At 39.4% G+C, this 24,152-nt stretch overlaps 1 protein-coding gene across 3 annotated transcripts in view; it reads left to right on the plus strand.

Moving 5' to 3' along the window:
- MFSD12 (major facilitator superfamily domain containing 12) overlaps window positions 1-24,152 on the plus strand; it is a 65,453-nt gene that overhangs the window by 20,415 nt on the left and 20,886 nt on the right. The window contains exons 6-10 of one of the 3 annotated variants that reach the window (XR_012690818.1): window positions 8,191-8,283; window positions 8,438-8,608; window positions 9,724-9,818; window positions 10,279-10,409; window positions 15,696-15,782. Coding sequence is in view for 2 of the 3 variants with exons in the window: in XM_075204738.1 (XP_075060839.1) it covers window positions 8,191-8,283; window positions 8,438-8,608; window positions 9,724-9,818; window positions 10,279-10,409 (490 nt within the window). In the remaining variant the exon portion in view is untranslated. The remainder of the gene's footprint in view (window positions 1-8,190; window positions 8,284-8,437; window positions 8,609-9,723; window positions 9,819-10,278; window positions 10,410-15,695; window positions 15,783-24,152) is intronic. The other 2 variants (XM_075204738.1, XM_075204739.1) reach the window with 2 other exon arrangements.

Genomic DNA, 24,152 nt, shown 5'->3' on the forward strand with positions numbered 1-24,152 from the left:
TCATACACCCATCTCTTTGGCTTCATCAACCCCAGTGAAGCAGATACTGCAAGGGAGTGCATGTTTACGGGAGAGAGCACCTGCATTTTTATGCAAAGCTCCTGGCCTATGCGCTATACTGAACCACCGGGTCCCTCTGGCATTGACCTTCTTATTTATCTGCATCCATTTTAATGGAGCATGGTCTGTTACCAACGTGATCTCCCTACCCAAAAGGTAGTATCGGAGGGCTTCCACAGCCCATTTGATGGCGAGGCACTCATGTTCAACAATCGCAAATTTTCTAGTGAAATCGGGTGCTTGTAGCACCGGTGCTGTACACAAAGCCACCCTTAGGTCCTCCCAGGCAGCTTCTGCAGCCTCAGACCAGCTTAGCTTGTCTGGACAGGCTTTCTTGAGAAGCTCTGTCAGTGGTGTTGCCCGAGTAGCAAAGTTCTCTATTACTCTTCGGTAGTATCCTACCAGGCCCAGAAATGTCCTCAACTGGTTTTTTCTCTTTGGCTTGGGCCAATTCTTTACGGACTCTACCTTGTAGATCTGGGGTTTGACCTTTCCACATCCAACTATATATCCCAGGTATTTTACCTTTGGCATGGCTAATGCACATTTTTCGGGATTGGCCGTAAGGCCATGTGCCCTCAAAAACTCCAACCCAGCTTCCACTTTGGGAAGATGTGACTCCCAATGGCGAGTATAGATAACTATGTCATCCAAATACGCAGTGGCATATGCTCTGTGGGGTTTCAACAGGTTTATCCATAGCCCTCTGGAATGTGGCAGGTGACCCATGCAGCCCAAAAGGCAAGACTGTACTGAAATAAGCCTTCAGGCGTAGAAAACGCAGTTGTTGGCTTGGCAGAGGCTGTTAGGGTTATTTGCTAATAACCCTTAGTGAGGTCTAATGTGGGCAAATACATACTCCCGCTAAATTCTTTACCAATTCATCTATTCGTGGCATGGGATACGTGTCAAATTGTGAGACCTTATTTAACTGTCTAAAGTTGTTGCAAAAACGCATCGTCCCATTGGGCTTCAGGACCAATACTATCGGACTATTCCACTCGCTGGTGGATTCCTCCACAAACGCCCAGTTGAAGCATGTTTTCCACCTCCTTCTTTACCGCGGCTCGTCTGGCCTCGGGTATACGGTTTGGCCGTTGTATAACTCCTACCCCTGAGGGCATGACTATATCGTGCTCTATCAAAGCAGTACGCCCAGGGACAGGAGAAAAGACATCCCTGTTTCGAGCCACTAGCAACGAAGGTCTAAGATTATCCTTATGCCAAGGTTTTAGTAAATCGACATGGTAAATCTGTTCCTCTCGTCTTCTACCTAACTCTATAGTTTACCGGGCCAACTGCCTCTATGACTTCATAAGGTCCCTGCCAGTGTGCAAAGATCTTGCTTTCCTGGGTGGGAACAAGAACCAAAACCTTGTCGCCTGTGCAGAAGGAATGAACTACTGCCTGAGTGTCATAATGCCTTATTTGACGCTCTTGGGCATCCTGTAAGTGTTCTTTCACTAAAGGTCCTATTTGTTTCAACCATTTATACAGTTGGGCAACAAACTGAACCACATTTGGCTCTTTGGGTTTTTGTTGTTCCCAACCTTCCTTAAGGAGGTCTAAGATGCCCCTTGGTTGTCGTCCATGGAAAAGTTAAAATGGACTAAACCCCGTTGATGCTTGTGGAACTTCCCGTACGGTGAACATCAGAAAAGGGAGTAGCATATCCCAATCCTTCTTCTTTTGTGCCACCGCCTTCCTAATCATTTGTTTTAGAGTATGGTTAAAGCTCTCCACTAGCCCATCCGTTTGTGGGTGATAGACTGAGGTGTGGAGAGCTTTTACGCCAAGTAACGGACTCCACTCTTTCATCAATTTCGACATAAAAGGGATACCCAGGTCTGTTAGAATTTCTTTTGGGATCCCTAACTTTATATAAAGTAGAAGTGGCTACTTTGCTATACTACTTGACTTGATGTTACGTAGGGGAATAGCTTCTGTGTGGCATAGTCCAGAATCACCAAGACATACTGGTGTCCACGAGCCGATTTCTCTATGGCACCTACCAGGTCCATTCCTATTCGTTCAAAGGGTACTTGAACGACTGGAATAGGAATTAATGGGGCCTTATACAGGTTTTGGGGAGGTTCTTTGACATACTGGGTAGGCTAAGCAATACATTTTTACTGCCATATGTATTTCTGGCCAGTAAAATCATACTAGAATCCTTTCCCTAGTCTTATCCTCTCCCAAGTGACCCCCACAAAGATGTGTGTGTGCGGCTTCCTACACTAAAGGTACGTGTACCTGCGGTATTAACAGTTGTTCAAACGTTTTCTCCTGAACAACCCCCGCTCTATACAACATATTCCCTTTAGCAAAAAAAAAAGAAAAGTACACCATCTGCCGACCTGACAGCTTACTACCAGTCTACCAGGGTCACCTGAAACAGTACCGGTTTCCCTGTGGAGGGGGACATGGTGCAACAACTAGGAAAGGCTGGTCCTAGCTGAGTAAAAGAACAATTCACTGGTTCCTGTTGCTTTGGACATTCAGCACGGAAATGCCCAGGTCTGCCATATTAAAAACGCTGAGGCAACACCTTTGACTTGGACAACAGTTTTGGATTTCCTTCTGGAGCCTTAGACATGTGTTGCAGGGCCGAATAACGGTCTATCACCATAGCAAGTTCCTCATAAGATTGTGGATCCACTTGTAACACTCATCTCTGTAAGCTCCTCTCCAGCCCATGGACACAATGGTCAATTACCAGTATCTCCACCATGCAGCCTAGTGTATTGGTATTTGGCTGCAATCAACTCTTTGTCACTTTAGAGAGATCAGCCATCTGTGAGTGAACCGATTTTTCTGGGAGATAACGCCAGTCATGGTAGCGTTGAGTTCTCCCTGCTCCAGTCGCACCTATCTGGGCCAAGATTTCAACTTCCTGATAGAAAGCAGCCTGTTTATCAGATAAATCAACATAAGCACGCTGAGCTTCACCACTCAAACATGGCGCCAGCTTCTCTGTCAAGGTTCCTGGTGTCCATTTTAGTCTCGTTGCGACCTTCTCAAAGGCTAAGAGATATGCCTCCACATCATCTGAGGTGGTCATTTTCTGCAAGACAAGCACCTCAGACACATCATGCAACTGTCTCACTTGTGCTAGCTCTTTACGCAAGAGCTTGGTATTCTCTATCTGGGTCTCTGCAACCTGTAGCATTTGGGCCTGCTGTGTTTGTTGTTTAGCAGCTACAGCTAGTAATGTCCCTGGTGTTCCTGCTGCCTAGTGGTCACATTCACCAGAGCCCTCGAGAGTTCCTCCCTATTCCTATTTTGGTGTGAAGGAAAACGAAGCTTTGTTTCCCTAAGCATAAATTAAACAGACTTGTTTGTGGGAAAGGCTGTATTTCACTTGTAGTTCACAACAAACAACCATCAATCAATTTCATACACCTGCTTTGTGGTTAAGGTTTGCATCACTTATAAACTCCACCCATTTGCAGCAAAGATTTTGTAATAAACAGTTTTACACATTTGCAAACAAACATTTGAAATATGAAACAGGATGGGGGTGTGTGCACTGGGGCAACTGGGATATACCAGCATGTAGGGAAAAGGAGTAAACCGGACTCCTATTAAATAGATAGAGATGGGGGGGGGGGGGGTTTCCCATTTCTGCCATTCCCCTTTGTTACATAATTCAACATGTTTTGACACATGTTGCTATTTCACCTTGCCACCCCTGCCTCATTCTGTCCTTTCCCATCTTCTAAATTAGCTCCCATTTCATAGCATCCACCCTCCGCAGCCACACTTATTCACCACACTCTGCTGATACTCATTGGTATACTTGAGCGCAAGGGAAAACCCCCCCATTTCTAAACATTTGAAATAAGCAGGGCTTTTTTTTTTCCAATACTTGCAATAAAAAAAAAAACTTTATGCATTTGCCTTTGTGTTCAGAGCTTGCAACACCTTTTGCATGCAGCAAACAATCAATGTAGTCAGGAGGTTTTGCATAACTCGCCACCCTGAATTTGTTGGCTGGGGAAGAGCAATGATCTAGCTGTCTTTTGCACATCCCATGATGACACCACTTGTGAAAAGCGTGTAAACAGATGGCTCCTCACACAGGTTTTCTGAAGCACTTAACAATTAGGTCCCTAACTGGTCACTGGCTACTTGTTGGCACCAGTCTCCCACACAACACAAGATAGCTATTTATGCCTCCTCCCCATACACACACATACTATATGGACAAAAGTATTTGGCCACACCTGTTAATTATTGAATGGAGGTGTTTCAATCGGACCCATTGCCTGAGGTGTATAAAATCAAGCACCTAGCTATGCCGTCTTCATTTGCAAACTTTTGTTATACAAATGAGTTGTTCTGAAGAGCTCAGTGGCTTCAAGCGTGGTACTGTGATAGGATGCCACCTTTGCAATAAGATGGTTTGTAAAATTTCAACCCTGCTGAATAATTCACGGTCAACTGTAAGTGATATTATTAGAAAGTGGAAGCGTTTAGGAACAACAAAAACTCTGCCACAAAGCGGAAGACCACGTAAAATTACAGAGTGGGGTCAACGACTGCTAAGGCGCATGGTGTGTAAAAGTCGCCAATGCTCTGCTGATTTCTTAGCTGAAGAGTTCCAAACTTCCACTGACATTAATGTAAGCACAAAAATTTTGCGTCGGAAGCTTGATCGAATGGGTTTCCATGGCTGAACATCTGCATGCAAGTCTCATATCACAAAGACCAATGCCAAGCGTTGGATGGAATGGTGTAAAGCACACAGACACTGGACTGTGGAGCAGTGGAAACATGTTCTGTGGAGTGACGAATCACGCTTCTCTGTTTGGCAGTCAGATGGGCGAGAACTGTGAAGTTTGGTGGAGGAGGGATAACGTATGGGGTTATTTTTCAAGGTTTGGGCTAGCCTCCTTATCACCAGTGAAGGACAATTTTAGTGTTTCAGCATACCAAGTAATTTTGGACAATGCTGTGCTTTGTGGCAACAGTTTGGGAAAGGCCCTTTTCTATTACAACATGATTATGACCCAGTGCACAAAGCAAGGACTATAAAGACATGGTTTGATGTGAGAGAATTTGACTGGCCCACACAAAGCCCTGACCTCAACCCCATCGAACACCTTTGGGATGAACTGGAGTGGAGATTGCGAGCTAGACCTTCTCGTCCAACATCAGTGGCTGACCTCATAAATGCCCTACAGAATGAATGGACACACATTTCCACAGAAACACTCCCAACATCTTGTGGAAAGCCTCCCAAGAAGAGTGGAAGTTATCACTGCAAAAGAGGGAGTAACTCCATATTAAAGTATATGTATTTGAATACGGTGTCATTACAGTCCCTGTTGGTGTAATGGTTAATTGTCTGAATACTTTTGTGAGCGTGTGTGTGCGTGTCAGAGAGTACTCAAGTTTATGATTTTTATAGCTTTTCCAAGGAAAATCCCATCACCTCACACCAGGTGAAATTTATAGGTTTACTCTTCCCCAGGTCCTACATTAATAACAGGACCAGTGGTATATTATAGGAATAATTAACAAACAATTTAAAGCGGGCAAACTAGAAGACTAGCTGGGAGTGGTTGTGAAAAGTAGCAAACGCTACGTATACCAAGGAAGTACGGCAACCGGGCAAGGTCACAATTTGAAGGACACTTTTTTTTTTTATCTTGTTCTTATTTTCACTTTTCTAAGGAAGAAAATGAGTGGGATATGGAAAGCAGATGGATAGATAGATATGAGTACAGCAAACATAGTGGTGTTGTGTACCAAAAATGAAAGCGCCTATAATCACAACATTAAAATCATCTGCCTAATATTGTGCAAGTCCCCTTTGTGCCACCAAAACAGCTGTGACCCATCGAGGCATGTACTCCTACAAGAGCATTGAAGGTTCCTGTCATATTTGGCACCAAGATGTTTGCAGCAGATCCTTTAAGTTCTGTAATATGCGAGGTGGGGTCTCCATGTTCTCACTTGTTTTTCCAGCACATCCCACAGATTATCGATCGGATTGAGATCTGGGGAATTTGGAGGCCAAGTCAACACCATGAACTCTTTGTTTTGCTCTTCAAAATATTCCTATGCGATATTTGCAGTGTGACAGGGCACATTATCCTGCTGAAAGAGGCCACTGCCATCTGCAAATACCATTGTCATGAAGGGGCGTACTTGGTGTGAAAGAATGTTTAGCTATTTGGTACTTGTCAAAGTAACATTCACATGAATGCCAGGACCCAAGGTTTCCCAGCAGAACATTGCCTAGAGCATCACACTGCCTCTGCTTGATTGCCTTCTTCCCATAGTGAATACTGGTGCCATCTATTCCCCACACGCACCCGGCTGTCCAATGTGATGTAAAAGAAAACATGATTCATCAGGCCACCTCCTTCCATTGCTCCATGGTCCAGTTCTGGTGTACATGTGCCCATTGTAGGCACTTTCAGCGGTGGACAAGGGTTAGAAGAGCACTCGGACTGGTCAACGGCTACCCAGCCACATATGCAGCAAGCTGTGATGCACTGGGTGTTCTGACACTGCTCTATTATAGCCAGTATTAACTTTTTCACCAAGTTGTACTACATTAAGTATTCTGTAGGATTGGTCGGGCAAGACTTCGCTCCCCCACGCGCATCAGCGAGCCTTCTGTGTCCCATCAGTTGTCCTTCCTTGGACCAGTTTTGGTACATATTAACCACTGCATACCGGGAACACCCCACAAGACCTGCAATTTTGGAGATGCTCTGACATAGTCGTTTAGCCATCGCATTTTGGCTCTTGTCAAAGTGGTTAAAACAAAAAAAAATTGTAGAAATGTGGCGCTGAGCCCTTTAATAGCAATTCTAAAGTCCTAAATATGTCGCAGCTGGAAAGAAACAGTACCTTGCCAATATCCCAACTAGTGCTAGAGAAAAAAAGAAATCTTAAACAGCAATGACTGAAGACTTCAATCTTTATATAATATATGAAGATGTTAATCAGTTATTTGATATCATAAGTAGATAGCAAATTAAACAATTTAACAACAAAAACGATCCAACTATATGGTATATAAAACAGATAGGACAGCTCTCTATAAAATCCCTGCTGCTGCTGATAGGGAGAGCCCGCCTCCTTTCTCAGTATGAGCAGAGCCCAAATTCAAATCCATGGTTCACCTTGATCTTTATATAGAAAATAGTACAAGTTTGGCTGTTGGGGAGAAAACGGCCCCTATATTTATAAATAAGTTCAGCCCAAATGTAATCCACAAGCCAGTTGATGTATAGTTGTGCGGATTGCAAAGATGATACTCTCCCAATCGGAATGTATAAATAGCTTGTTCTCTTTAATTAAAGAGGTATGCCAATAAAACTTGTGTGATGTGGTGGCTGATAGGTGGAAAAATAATCCCCCTTCCGATGGATTTCTCCGCCTAAATAATGTCCATGATCCAGTATAGGCACACAGGTGGTAAATAATCACTCTTTGAGAAAATATTAAAGAGGAGGATATCTTATACTTACATATATATATATAACTGAAAAGGAGTCCGGGTACTTGGTGACCGAGATCTGAGTGGACATCTAAAAAAGGTAACAAAATTGGAAAGGACCATACTGAGGAAAATAAAGTACAATATTAAATAATAATTTGTGTAATTTTTATGTTTTATTATTGGCGCACCTTTCTACAATCTCCTTCTAACTTACTGCATTAAATGAGGTATCAATTATCTTTCTAACCCAAGCCTGGATTCCAAGAGGTGAAACAATAGAAGGAAAATGTTTCACGTTTGTCTTTTATTTGTTACATTACAGTTGGGCAGACAAATTGATCTTTTTGAAAGTATGGTACCCTCTTACTTAAAGTAAATGGGTCCCTTAATACAGAAATGCACCTATACTTTATATAGATACATATTATGGGTTTTTTGTTTGGTGACTAACAGACAATGAATAGAAAGGGGTAGCCTAGTTCGGAAGAGGAGGCGGGTATAAAAGAGCTGGTTTTCACAGCAGACCGTGTGAAGTATGCACCCCTTTTCTGATCTCTGGACCAGAAGCACCCAGGGGGAGATGGGTTGTTGCAGTTTCCCATTAAAACCTTTAGGAGCAATCTAGAGACATTTAATTAACTTCGTCACACTTCATCTTTGTTTTACAGAATTATATTGCCACAATTCCACTGGTTATGTATGTGAGTGGATTTTTTTCTTCATTCCTCATGAAACCAATCAACAAATGGATGGGGCGCAATGTGAGTTCACTTTACATTACAAAGGATGTTATGAGAAAGTAGATTAGTCAATTAACTGATTTTGAATATATATGTGTGTGTATATATTGTTTGTATATCATTTAGAATATTATATCCTGCATAAAAGTAATATACTATTTACCCCTCTCTCCAGATAACCTATTTCATAGGTCTCTTAGCCATTGCTGCTTTCTCTGCCTGGGTAGCACTGGAGCCAAATCTTGGAATGTCTGTCTATGGAGCTGCTGTAATTTTGGGATCTGGGTCTGCCACGATCTTGGTTACTTCCCTATCCATGACTGCAGATCTTATTGGACCACACTTGGTATGTATGTCTGAATATTTAGTTTGCACTACCTGTGCAATACATACTGTGCCCATTAGAGTGAGATGCAGACTACTTAAAACCAAAAACTCATTTGGGCAGTACCACCTTTACCGTCTGACTCAGTGTCATTTTGCGTAAGCTGTTTTTAGCACAGTTCACAGACATTTCAGTGCTGTGTGATATTTTGAAGCTTAGACCCTTTCGTATTTTACAAAAAGTTTTCATTCTGAACATTGTGTGCAATAACAGGACCAATCAGCAGTTCTTGACCCAAACATTCAACCCCTGTGGTTTTGGCGTGGGCCAGTGATAGCGGTGCAATTTGTGGAGCAAGACCCCTTGGCTCCAGGGGAAACGCCATGTCATGGTGTACCAGTGAGAACTAGTAGAACTAGGATGGTAGCAAAAACAGTGTAACATTTATACATGTCACATTCTGATACCTAAAAATGCATTTCAAAATGTATGTAAGTAGCATCTATTTGACTTTTATAAACGTACTATACGTTTTCAGAATGTAATGGCAGTTACTGAAATAACCACACACACACACACACACACACACACAGACGAGAGAGACTAAACGCAATTTAATAGCAGCCAATTCACTTACCAGATGTTTTTGGAGTGAGGGAGGAAACCGGAGCACCCGGAGGAAACCCACGCAAACACAGGGAGAACATACAAACTCCACACAAATAAGGCCATGGTCGGGAATCAAACTCATGACCCCAGTACTGTGAGGCAGAAGTGCTAATCACTAAGCCAACATGCTGCTACCACATCTCTAAGACTCATCACTTCTCATTTTTATTATTGGTGATGAACTGAAAATGCCTATATGAATTTTTACTCTTGTTAATAATCCAAGCTTATCTGAACAGAGTTGGGATTTTGCAATCTTATTTGGAATGATTATTTCTATAACAGGAAATTAGTATACTTGCCATTTCATTGGCTTTGTCAATTGAAAAAAGCATTATTTCATGTCCATGTTTTTGACTCTTGAAAGTATGACCTATTATTGACAACTTGTTTTTGTGGAAAGGGAAATATATCTTCCATTTTACATTGCTGACAGTATTTTTGACCTATTTTGTTTTACTTTACAGCACAGCGCAGCATTTGTGTATGGAGCAATGAGCTTTACTGATAAAGTGGCCAATGGACTGGCAGTTGTGACTATTCAGTCTTTGCATCCTTGTCAGTAAGTATTCTCTAAATTAATAGCTTAACAAAGTAAGAGTTCATTTTGATGGATTATAATTTTAAATGGTCTAAGGGGCATATTCAATTAGGTGTGGAGATCGCAGTTACACTCCGGAATGGCTGGTGATGGTACAACGTGTTACTGCAATAAAGCGAATTTCCCTTCGTCCCCCCCTATAGGGTTGTGATGGGAAATCCATATTGTTGCAGTACCATGTTACCTTATGTACTGCGCAGCCGAAGAGGTAACTGTGATCTCTGGACCTAATTGAATACCCCCCTTAAAAGCAAATGTTTTACAGACACAGCGACAAATTGCATTGACAAATATATATATATTTCCGGAAGATAGTTGAGTTGAAAAACTCCTGTGTTACCCCACCCTTAATACTTAAAAAGAGGTATCCACAATGACTTATGTAACAGTATGTATGTTGCTTTTTCTTCTACCTCCTCAGCACTCAGCTCTGCTGTCCAGCCTGTATTCCCTTCTACCACTGGGTGATGGTGACTATAACTGGAGCTGTGGCTTTAGTAGGTGCTTTGTCTCTGAGCTCCATTATGGTGTGGCCTATTAAAGTGCGGTTTTGTAAGTATACCTACCATATTCGCTGTACCAAAATATCATGATTTATGTACCAAATCCATCATTTTCAGAATTTGGCTGGCTACTGGGAAGCAACAAACCTTTCAAAATGTGTTAATCATTGTCTGTGAATATAATTTAGTCTAGAATCCTAATATGTAGGAAGATCAAATTTAAAACAAAAGTACAGTTTGATGTAGAAAAGAGTGTAATGTCATCTTGGTATTATTGTGAAATCATTCAGAGAAAAATAATAAAATCACTGTTCTGCGCTACGGTTTCCCAAAACAAAACTAGTAGAGTGTATTTTATAAGCATAAAGAACAAAAAATAATACTTACATCAACTGATCGATTGATGTTCAAGTCTGGTCAAATGAGTCTGAAGTTTTTCTGATGACAGTCAAATCATGTGGAAAGAAAATAATAACAATAGTATAATACTGTAAGACTCGACGAGGTATACTCCTACATAAAATAGTAGGATACATGAATAAAATGGATTATTCTCCAATTCTAATGCTTTATAGCCGTAAAGTCAATACAGTTAGATAAATATTCCACCATGAATAGTAGATAAATTCCAGGTAATTAATTGATGTATAGTGTGGGATCCCCCACAAGTCAATCTACTTACACCGTAGATTCTTTAAAATTGGCACTTCTAGGTGGTCATAAGCTTTCCACTCCTCTCTGATTCTTCAAGACCTCTCGGTAGATGTAAAAAACAGAGAGGTATATCCTTTAGGTAATAGTAAAAACATTTATTGAATAAAAACATAGGTGTTCCTACCGCGGAATAAGTGGTAGTCAGTATATCACATATAAGCCGTTCCGACAGGTAATCCGTACACAGATAGTTCTAATCAGAAGATCAGTTACGTCCTGATGTTTAGCTGCAGAGAACTTGCAAGCTGGACAATCGCTGTAGTCTGGATCTGGACGGTTTTAAAGAATCTACGGTGTAAGTAGATTGACTTGTGGGGGATCCCACACTATACATCAATTAATTACCTGGAATTTATCTACTATTCATGGTGAAATATTTATCTAACTGTATTGACTTTACGGCTATAAAGCATTAGAATTGGAGAATAATCCATTTTATTCATGTATCCTACTATTTTATGTAGGAGTATACCTCGTCGAGTCTTACAGTATTATACTATTGTTATTATTTTCTTTCCACATGATTTGACTGTCATCAGAAAAACTTCAGAATCATTTGACCAGACTTGAACATCAATCGATCAGTTGATGTAAGTATTATTTTTTGTTCTTTATGCTTATAAAATACACTCTACTAGTTTTGTTTTGGGAAACCGTAGCGCAGAACAGTGATTTTATTATTTTTCTCTGTATGTTACTTCTACTTTCTGGTGTAAAGTTTTATTTCACTTATCTGCAGAAGCGGTATATGTAGCGCTGTAAGGATATTACCCTCTATTTACATTGTGAAATCATTACAATCTAAGATCCTGCTACATTATGTGCATTAAAAGCGCAAATATTAAGATGCTGTATATGCAGGCTTTAAAATGCAACTCTGTGTACATCGCCAAATTGCATTGTTATATTACTGTATATGTGCAGTACTTGTATGTAGCTAAAATGTTATCTCTGCAATTTAAGCGTCTTCACCTTATTAGTGAGACATCCATTTACTTTTTTTTCCCTCAAATTATTTTTGTCTGCTTTTTGTTTACCTTGTGTATCTATATCAGTGTTTGTTACATCTGGGGTTCTATTGTTACTGTTTATATATGTGTATTTATGTTTTTGTTTTTTATTGCAACTGGGTGACAAATTAATAAGCTTGATGTAAGGCCCTCATACTTTTTGTCATTAGTTTAGTGTGTTGTACTAGTGTTAAAATGCTGGTACAAAGCATGAAAACAGGGCTGAAAATGCAGGTCATTGTTTCCACTGACCCCATACAGTCTTGCAATGATATTCCCTTTTGAAGTGTTTTTCCAACCCTTCATGCTCAGTCACTTTTGTTTTTTGCAAGTGGACAGATGTTGACGTGTGCAAATTTGCACACTTTAGCTGGATTTTCTCTTAACGCTAAATTAATGAATGTGAGAAGACAAGTTCAAATAGTAAGTACTCCATCCAAATGGGCTTTCAACCACCAGGTGCCTTAGTAGTTTGTACATACCCTCCTGTAACGTTTGCAAAATATGTTTTTTTTCTTCAGTTATTCATTTTTGTTGTCCTTTGATGACACACCGTTTTGCTGCACTTTCTGCATTGGATAAATTTGTATCCAGAGAGCAGCTTTGCACCTTATGCCAATGCAAGAAAAATTTAGAAAGAAAAACTTTAGTTTGTAACATTTGTAAGACAATAGGTTTAAAAAACAAACAAAAAAAACAACCTTATGAATGTGTGTGTATATAGATTTTAAATGTAAGAAATTTAAACTTAATTGTGTGAAGGGAAGTTACGAATGACTGTTGCAAAGTTTTAAATTAGGTTACAGAGTTAAGACCCAAAATCTAAAGGTACTTGAAATTTTTACTATTTAGCAGACATAGCAGTGAACTAAATAAAGAAGAAAGATTACTGATTAGTGTGCGCCAAACTTCAGAAAAAGTAGCCTTGTCACACCAAATCAGAGCCTACACGCTCTAACCATCACAATTCAGTATATAAACTCATAAAGGTATTTCTAAATGTTCATAAATGTCCAAAATAAAGTCCACCTTTTATTCCAGGGTCAGTATGTCCCATATATTCTAGATATTTATCTGTATGTTGGTCTTTATTTCAAAAGGTTCTTCATTTGGTACGGGAATTCCACATAACAATAATAGTAAATTCATATGATGAAGTATGTCATGTAAAAGTTTGAAGACCCAGCAGCACGTGTTGTATCTTCTCTCCACAAACGTTCACACACCAAGTGCCCAATGAGGTATAGACATAGACAGATTCTCCTTACATCTCCTTTCTGTGTGTATGGTTACGGTAATTATGTGTTGAGAAATGACTTATGTTGGGCTGATTAGTAAATTTAGTTGTCACCGGAAATGCTCACTAAAGTGAGTTCAAATACAGCACCACATCCAATTTCCAGTAGCACTGAACTAGTGTTGTCACTGTCGTCTGTTTTTGTTTCATTTTGTAAAGAAGGCTTTTGCTTTTAGTATTAAGTACGTTTGCTTTTCTAGTTTTCTATGCTGTCTTAAGTGCATATAGTCCCTGTGCTCTTGCAATACATTTTATTTGCTTTGCATACAGTCAGAACATTTGTATTCTTTGCGCTTCAAATGTTACACTAAAGCCACTGGGCCTCATTTATGAAGCACTCTTAATGTGTGACCCAAAACACTAGACTGTCTGCTCTGTGCACATCGAGGTGCTCCTTTACTCTTCACACTGGGGAGACGTCCCTACAAACAAGAAGTGTATATAGGTGTGTGGAGAGGTGTAATCTGAAGAGGAGCAAAAGTGTTATGTCAGTAAAACTGGAGAGCAGAAACCATGAGTTGTGATAAAATAGGAATTATTTGTTGCTGGAAATAATTGAAACTGGTTTGCGGTTCAAACAGTTACAGGTATAAGAGAAATGAATAAAAGAGTTCAGAGGATGGAGCTCAGTGGCTGGAGGCCAGACAAAACACAGTAGCAATGCAATTAACAGGCTGAGCAGTAGCAGGACTGGTGACACTGGTAGTTACAGCTGCTAAAGATTGCATACGGGAGCACACTACTAGTTAGTGCAAGCAAGCTGAGCAGGAAACAAGGCTGGATAAGCTATCTTGCACACAAAATCATATTCCAAATAACAAGCTAAGGCCATGGAAGATCAGAGTTCACACCAAATTCAGATATCCGGAATATCGGTCTGCAGATTCAGCAGCCTGGCTAAGAGATTGCAGTGTAATAAACAATAACCTTGCAAAACTGTGATGCTAAAGGCCCCTTTCTAAAGGGCAGCAATCAAGTACCATCAGAGGAAGCTAGAAAAGATCACAACAAGTGTGTTCCAGTAACAGAAGATTTAAAGGCTATCCCTTCTGTATCGTGACATTTAATTAAATTAAACTTTTCCATTTTGATCCTAAAATATTGCTCAATTTAGCCCCATTTATGACTTCAATTTATCATGAGGTTGAGGGGGGCAATTAGGATTAGAGATTAATTTCGCCACAATGTGGCTCCAGAACTCACAGCCATGTCCGGTTGTGCTAATTTTGGCATCCTACGGTAACTGAATAGCATACCTACTTTTGAAGGCAGCTGTCAGGGAGTGGGTCCGCCGAAGAGGCGTGGCCACACGTGTTGTGCCGTTAGGCTCTGCCCCTATCAAGCTTATGCAATTCCGGCCAATCGCAGCAGGGGGCGGGGCCACTATGTCACGTTTAGCCCCGCCCCCACCCATCTTCAACAATGGAGACAGCTGGATCTGGGATTTTTGCCTGCTCTCTCTCGGGAGAACTCACAAAAATTCGGGAGTCTCCCGGACATTCCGGGAGAGTAGGCAACTATGCTGAATATCACTGATTTTCCTGAAAACCCCTATGGAGTGCGATGAAAAATCAGTGAAGATACATAGTCATGGATTGCCCATGAATTGAAGGAAGGTATTGAATTACCCCTTTGACTGTGTTTATTACATATTACATATGGCTTGTGTGTTTAAAGCTGTGATTTTATATTGGGAGAAGTGCACCTTGGAAAAATGTTCCCCAGCGAAGTGCCAATGTGTCCTGTTTAAAGTTTATGAAGAAAACTCAATTTCCTCCAGCTCAAAGCCACTGCAATCATAACATTTTGCAGAATGGACGTGACTGTGTGTTCCACCGCAGAGCAACAAACCTAAAAAACCACCCTCTCCATCCTTTTATTTTCCTCCACAAAATTATATCTTCGTTTTTGCACTGAATCATTATACTTGGTGCTTCATAAATAAGGCCCACTGTGTTTTTGGCAATAGCACATTGGTCAAAATACAGTTGTCCCCAAACAATCTTTGCATAAAATATTTTATTGCTTTTATTGATGCATTAATGCATTATAGCAGTGTTTTTGTATTAAAATATTTTTTTCTATTAATACTATTGTGAATTAAGTACTTCCTTTGTTTTTGAAAAAAATGGTCAATTGAACTGTGTGGTACTTTTGAAGAAGAATGGTTAGTTATAATGAAGCTAAACATTGTGGCAAGTATTTTGTAAGACCTGTATTTCAAGAGATCTGCCCAGAACACAATAAGGCCCAACTTCTTTAATTTTATTTTTTGCATATACACAAACTCATTGAGTTCCTCTTGTATTTTTAGGGCATTTGGTGACCTCTTTACCTGGGAATTGAGATTTACCCAGGACTGAGATTCTGGTTCTTGCATGACAGATGAAATCCCTGTGTGGTACTTGGACTTCAGAAGTGTTTTAACTTCAAACTGTGTTGTGTCTGCTTTTTATTACAATTGCTTGAATACAGCTATACATGCTTTTGCTATTTTTGACAACTCTTTTTCTGAAAAGGCGACCAAAATGAGCTGCCCTGTGACGCCAAGACTATATACCTTTTATTTTTGAGATGCTGTCCCTGTTTGTTTTGTGTTGTTTTTGTGGTGCTCTGAAACATATTCTCTTCCTAGTATTTTTTGTGATTGAGAAAAGTGGAAGCAAGGAAGAGACGAGCAAATACAGACCAGTGAGCCTTACATCAGTAGTAGAAAATTGATGGAAACTCTTAAAAGATAGAGTTGTAGAATATCTCAAATCCAGTAATTTATAGGATCCCAAACATCATGGATTTACTGGGGGGAGATCATGTCAAAGAAATCTTATTGACTTTTTTGACTGGGTAACTAAAGTAGTAGATCAAGGAGGGACTGTAGATGTAGCTTATCTAGATTTCAGTAAGACACTGTCCCACATTGCAGACTGTTAAATAAACTTGAACGTTTGGGATTGGATTCAAAGATGGTGGAATGGATAAAATCTTGGTTGCAGGATAGAAAACAAACAGTTATAGTAAACGGAGAGCATTCACAGGAGGGGAAGGTTACCAGTGGAGCACCCCAAGGATCTGTACTTAGACCAGTGCTTTTTAATATCTTTATTGGAGATATTGCAAATGGTATTGAAGGGAAAGTATGCCTTTTTACAAATGACACAAAGATATGCAACAGGGTAGACACACCAGGAGGTGTAAAACAAATGATTAATGATCTAGGTCAGTGTTGGCTAACCTGTGACACTCCAGGTGTTTGTGAAACTACAAGTCCAAGCATACCATTCCAGCAATAAGCTGCTATATATTGGCAAAGCATCCTGGTTTCACAACACCTGGAGTGTCACAGGTTAGCCAACACTGATGTAGGTAGACTAGAGGAATGGTCAAGAGAGTGGCAACTACAGTTTAATGCCAAAAAATGGAAAATCATGCGTCAAATTCTATGTTTCTATGAGGTTCCTAATACGATTTATGTAAAATAACACAAAACCGCCAACTGCAAGCATTTAACTTGACTTCAAGCTATTGCTGTATAATATTTTAATAGCGATTAATGATTGTAAAGGAGCGGGCTACTTCAAACCCCCTCCCCTCTTGCTCCAATCCCCATTGCCTCCACTTTCATCCTTTCTTTCTTCCCCACCAGACTCTGTATAGCAGACTATAGAGGCTAAATGAAACAGTATCTGCAAAGGGTTAACACTAAGGACTCTATGGGTGCAACATTGGGGACAATACTTTATGTATCCAGTGGAAATCGGTAAATAATGTAATGTAGTAGGAGAGCTGCCCCCTCAGCCTGTGAGTCTCTGTGTGTGTGTGTGTGTGTGTGTGTGTGTGTGTGTGTCTCTCCCACTCTCCTCCTCCCTCACTCCCTCCCTCTCCTAATCGTGTGAGTCTCTGTCCTCCACTCCCTCCTTTCTTCATGTGGCAATATTCCCGTTATCCCCCGCTGTCCCCCCAACATGTGATGGCTTCCCTCTCCATCTTAGCAAGTTACATATGGGGCTGCGCACACCATCCCACGTGTGTAGACGGCAAGGAAGCCAGTCACAGCTCTTATGCTGCTCTTCATTAAAGACGACTTCCTGCAGATCTTGATGTTTGATTTAATAGAAAAGTTTTCTGCTTATAAAGCAATAAAAAAAGAACATTGATGTGAACTGGTACTTTGATATCGACAATTTCGTTGCAAATGTTAAATGAAAAAATTCAAGGCAAACTCTTCAATGCAGTTTTGCAGCCTGGTAGCTTTATGAGTTATACAACCTATTAAATGGTTTAATGACTACATTTATTTCCTACTATCAAAATATGTTTCTCTATTACTGAGGGCAGTAAAAAAATTAAGCATTTGAATAAAAATAGAATTTGTATCAGATATTAATAATTTAATTTATAATTTATACACACGGGTAGATTCAATTCCCTGTGTTGTTCTTTAGAACAACATGGGGCACGCATTATTACCGTTTTTACGATAATTTTAACACTGAATCAGCGTTGAAATTACGGTAGCAACCGTAATGTGCAGCTGTTACCATAGTAATGGTAATAGTTTGCAGCCTGTGTTATTCTTTAGGACAACGCGGGGAATTGAATCTATATATTGATTCAATATACTTTTATATACTTTTATTTTCTCCACTGTTACGACCTCACACGTTGTCCTCAAAGGCTGCAAAAATGTAGCTAAATAACGAAAGCTCTGTGCAAAAATTCGATAGAGGATAATAAAAATTCTCAATTTTCATTGTCCTCTAAAGGTCTAGTCCATAATCTTATATAAATATATATAATATTCTCGACTTCGGCTTAAGGAGATGTATAGTGTGTATTGTAGAGGGGAAACATGGTTGAGGTGAAGGCTAAATAGTAGATGGTTGCAGGAGATAATGAGAATATGTAATAAGGGTTTTGGTAGAGCTGAGGGTGGAGTCAAAGATGACACCAAATCAGCAAGCTTGGATTCAGGGAAGATGTAACAGAAGGAAGAGGGAAGATGATGAGCTTTGGTTTGAACATGACACAAAAAGATAATTCCCTTGGTGCAAGTGGATACGATATATGTTGAAATGAACAGATTTTAATTTTGCATACAAATATACATATTGGAAATGTTAAAAACAAAGAATACTTAGGTTGCAACCTGAACACATCCATATATAAACCGATATTCACAGGTGAACAAATATATCATAATAATATGAATAACTTCAAAGATGCTATAAAATATGGATTCACTTAGAGGATATGTAAAAGTCAATGTAGAGACCTAAAAATAGCATTAGGTCTATAATGAGAAATCAAAGTAGCTATACTGGAAGATTTTGCCTTGTCCGGGCTTCCTTTGATTGACTCTTATGTCCATTTCTAGAGACTTTGATTTCTCATGATAAACCTAATAGATATCCTCTTTAAGTGAATCCAAATTTTATACCACCTTTGAAGTTATTCAGATTTTTATGATATATTTGTTCACCTGTGAAAATCGGTTTATATATGCATGTGTTCAGGTTGCAACCTAAGTTGTCAGCAGTCACGTCATCAATAAATACAAGGGAACCAGTTCCATTGGGAGCCATACATGCCCACGCCATGACACTACCAAGAGCAGTTCCTTTCCTTCTCCATACTCTTCTCTTCCCATCACTCTGGTACAAGTTGATCTTTGTCTCATCTGTCCATAGAATGTTGTTCCAGAACTGTAATGGCTTTTTTAGATGTTGTTTGCCAAACTCTAATCTGGTCTTCCTGTTTTTGTGGCCCACAAATGGTTTACATCTTGTGGTGAACCCTCTATATTCACTCTTGTGAAGTCTTCTCTTGTTGACTTTGACACATATACACCTACCTCCTGGAGAGTGTTCTTGATTTGGCCAACTGTTGTGAAGGGGTTTTTCTTCACCAGGGAAAAAATTCTTCTGTTATCCACCACAGTTGTTTTCCGTGGTCTTCTGGGTCTTTTGGTGTTGCTGAGCTCTCTGGTGCATTCTTTCTTTTTAAGAATGGTCCAAACAGTTGATTTGGCCACACCTAATGTTTTTGCTATCTCTCTGATGGGGTTGTCTTGATTTTTCAGCCTAATGATGGCTTGCTTCACTGATGGTGACAGCTCTTTGGATCTCATATTGAGAGTTGACAGCAACAGATTCCAAATGCAAATGTCGCACCTAGAATCAAATCCAGACCTTTTACCTACTTAATTGATGATGAAATAATGAGGGAATAGCCCACACATGTCCATGAAATAGCTTTTGAGTCGATTGTCCCATTACTTTTGGTCCCTCAAAAAGTGTGAGGCACATATAGAAACTGTTGTAATTCCTACACCGTTCACCTGATTTGGATGTAAATACCCTCAAATTAAAGCTGAAAGTTTGCAGTTAAAGCACATCTTGTTTGTTTTCATTTCAAATCCATTGTGGTGGTGTATAGAGCCCAAAATATGAGAATTGTGTCAATGTCCCAATATTTATGGACTTGACTGTATATTGTATCCACCTGTGCCAAGGGAATTATCTTTTTGTATAATTCCATCGGAAGGACTGAGACTCCCCTTCTATATCACACCAATCGCTATGGCAGCATTAGACTACGCACACCCAATGGGGAGCGCAGATCCCCACCACCGTTTGTTTCTATTTGGTTTGAACATATTGAGCTTGTGACATTCAGGGGGACATGGCAGAGAGACAGTTGGATGCATGAGATAGAGAGACATAGATTTGATTGTTGTCAGCATAGGGGCGTTACGTACGCACAGAAGAGAAGTTAAGATTAAAATAGCCAGGCCACTGATACATTGCAGCTTTAAATAGTTTTATTCAGATGTTTCCCGATAGAACAATCCAGGAATGTCCGGTAGAGGGGCTGTACACTCATTTCATTAGGCTATAGGCACGTGAACGCTTTATTTTTCCTTACTGATTAACTTCTTCATGTTCCATGGATGCATTTGAGGTCACAGCTGTGAATTAGTCAGTGAATTTTGCATGATTCTGGATCACTTTGTGAATTGCTGAAATTTGAGTGGATTTCAGAATGAGCTAAAATAATCTGCTATTTCTCACTTTTTTTTATGCTTTTTGATGAAGAGCTTATCTGCTAAATTGATAACTTTTAACTAATTTTAATTTAGGTGCTTTTCTAAATACAAAGTTATATGTTTGTTTTTAAAAAAAAAATAAAAAAATATTCTATCGCTGAAAAACCATTTAGTAAATTGAAATTTGGAATATTTGTCCCCTGTATGAATAATACATTTCTATTCCTTCTTCTTACATAATCAAATGATGAACCAACTGAAGAGGCTTCATATTTTCTTCCCATCTCTTTTAAAATATTCCATTGCATATTCAAGCAGCAATCCCATGAAAAAAATGTGTTTTTCATTTGTTTTGTTTTTTACATAAATCACTGTGGCAACTATTAGAATGTTATTTACCATTTTCCTTGGTTTGTTTCTTCAGACTGCTATTAATGATTTATAATACTGCACAGTGTCATGGACTACCATGGCAACCACGTTCACATGGCACATGATGATCAGTGAAACGCCCCTCTGCCTTCCCCCTTTCTCCTCCTCCTCTGCCTTCACATGACATGCTGAGGGCTGTGAACCTGTGTCTGTAGAACTGACAGCCATATTTTGAAACCTCCAGATAGATTTTTGTTAAAGGAGATAATGATTTGTAGAATGCTGCAAGTTTGAAAGCTACTTAAATTGCTATTGCTATTTAAAGAAAAACCTATTGGGATTGAAGCTTTAGGATTGGTATCATTGGTACAGTTCTTTCTGATGCACTTGAACTAGCTCTTATGGTGGTTCTTTAGCTATGTCTATTAGTGGCATCTGTCACAGAATATATAACTATTCCAGTATCTTTTAAAATGTGTTTTAGTGTGAATATATCTTGAATCAAAATATGGGTCCAAAAAATTAACAAAAACAGAACTAAAATCCCTATAGGATGAATATTGCTATCATACTTATTCAAACAAAGAACTGTTCACACAAAAAAATGGTCACCTCTTTGAATATGAATCATCTGTGTAGCAATACCATTTTACTAAACCACTACTTGGGTCTCTTGGGGAATAGATCAATAGGTCCTTCTAAATTGCCAAGAATTTGTTTAACAATGAGTGAATCCCAGCCTAGTACCTGTTTACCTCAAATTGAAAACTATTTTTAAACCAAAACAATCTAAAAGATACTGCATAGCGGAGCACAGGTAAATAGGTAGAGGACTTGGGTTCAGCTTCAACCAGGACACAATCTGTGTGGAATTTGTATAGTCTCCCCTTGTTTGCATAAGGTTCTTTTTGGTGCTGGTTGGTTGATGTTTGCGTGGTAGAGAATTTAGACTAAGTTCCACTGGAGCATAAACTAATGTGAATGGGTAAACATTCTGCGTAAAGGGCCGAATAATATGTTGCCGCTTTATAAATAAAAGATTATAATAATACTGCCTTGTGACTATACAATAAAGGTGGGATAATAATGCTGCTTCAATGGCAATGATACATTTGATTACTGTTCCAATATACAGTTGACAACCTTAATGCCTAACTCATGCTCTTGGATTTTGCGTGTGTGTGGTACTGAGTGATTATTTGTGGCATGGATTCAACAAGGTGCTGTAAATATTCTTTAGAGATTCTGATCTATGATGACATGAGAGCATCACGCAGTTGCTGCAGATTTGAATGCTGCACATTCATGCTGTAAATCTCTCATTCCACCACATCCGGTAGTTGTGCTTTGGGATGTGCATGAAAATCCCAGGAGATCAGCAGTTGGTTCTCAAACCAATTACGTTACCAAAGTCACTTATATCACATTTCTACCACATTCTGGTGTTTAGTCTGAACAACAACTGAACCTCTTGACCATGTGTGCATGCTTCATGCATTGAGTTGCTGTCGCATGATTGGTTGGTTTGCGTTAAATGAGAAGGTGTACCTAATAATAAAGTGGCCACTGAGGGCCTGATTTAAATCTGGGTGCAAAATGTGCGTATTCTCCTAGTATCAAAAGTGCATGCGGGTGTTGCGTAGGTCCACTCGTATTCAAGTCCACATGTTTCTTAAAATCGATTATGATGTGAATACGGTAGTACTTATGTTACATAGTTCCACCGTAAGCATAGATACGCATACAGATAGATGGTTGTGGGTTTTTACTACATATAGATTTAGAATAGATTTACAGCAGAATGCACATATGTGTATTTCCTTAATTACCATACTTTTCCTAAGTCACTGCTGCCTACTGAAAATTACTAATATTAACCTTTTCACTGCATTACATATTTTCACCTCACTATTCAATGCTAGCAATTAGCCCTTTATCACAGCATTTACAATCAATAATGTCGCATTATTACAAATTTTCATTTCATTAATAGAACACACCTAATTTTTGTTTAGTAAACTATTCGACCATTAAAAAAAAACAATCTAACATAATTAAGGGAAAAATGAAACATAATATTTTCTATATAAGCTATATTTTTTATGTTATTTGGTCTATTTTTTTATTTTCTTCAAAACTATATGCAAGACATCCTCTCCTCTGCCTCTTCATGCTGTTGTTCAGCTGGAAAATACTATGTTTCCACATCCGTACATTATTACATTTTACAAACATCCGTTTGCCTTGTGTTTTTAGCAGGCACGTGCTTTGGACACCACTCTTACATTAGTGTTAATGTGTAGTGTTGTCCTACAGAGTAAACAAGTTGTACATTACTATCATCAGTAACATTGTTCTTAACACCGTATTATCCAGAGGACTGTATTTGTGAGCCACATGCAGATATAGTTGTGGTCAGGTTGTATTAGTTAAGTGCAAACATGTATTATGTGCATTAATTAAAACACCTGTATAATAGCAGTATTTGTGAGAACTATGTTTTTCTACAGAAACGCCCAAAATATTCCACTATATTATTATATCAAGATACTTACATTCTTCTTCAGGGGCCTAGGTTGGTCTTGTCCCCTCCTCCTTATTGACCCCAATTTGGGCCTTTCAACAAAGCACTGGTGGTAACATTGTTCTGTGTGAAAATACATTTTATACATAATGTTTGTTTTATATATTTTCTCTCTCTATTTCTCTTTTTCTTTCTCTCAATCAAAATAGCTATAAATAGATATTTGATGAGATGGGGTTACAATTAACATCCGCCATCTGTCACTATGGACTAAAGACTGAACCTGGTTGCTACAGACTCTGGTTGATGATATTATTATTATTATTTATTATTATTTCTCTGGCTGGACTACAATCTCAAGTTCTTTAAATAAATGCAAGTGTGCTGCACAAGGACCAGTTGGGATATAAGTTGGCTGCAACACTGTTTCCTGGACTCTATCCCCCACCAACTCTCCTCAAATCTACAGGAAGTGAGCAGCCCCTTCAACAAAACAAATGCTTGTAAAGGGCTAAAAGGAGTTGCTCTTCATCAACAGGGATTAGGAATATCATTAACCACTTCAGACCACCATTGTTTTCCCCTGGACTTTATTAGATAGTGAATCACTAGCTCAGCAGGGGAGGACTGCATAAGGTTAGAATCCTGGTCCCTGCCCATCGCCATCCCACTGGCACCTTCCTTCCAATTCCAGGATTGCTAACCTGTGGACAACCATGCAGGGAGGCATACACAGCATGGGAAACTTGTATCCTTTAAAAAGGCCTGCAGGAAAGACCTCAAGGGTCTTCAAGGATTTCTGTACAGCGTTGCGGAATTAGTGACACTAT

This window comes from Mixophyes fleayi, chromosome 1 (assembly GCF_038048845.1).
Source record: "Mixophyes fleayi isolate aMixFle1 chromosome 1, aMixFle1.hap1, whole genome shotgun sequence".
Taxonomy (NCBI): Eukaryota; Metazoa; Chordata; class Amphibia; order Anura; family Limnodynastidae; genus Mixophyes; species Mixophyes fleayi.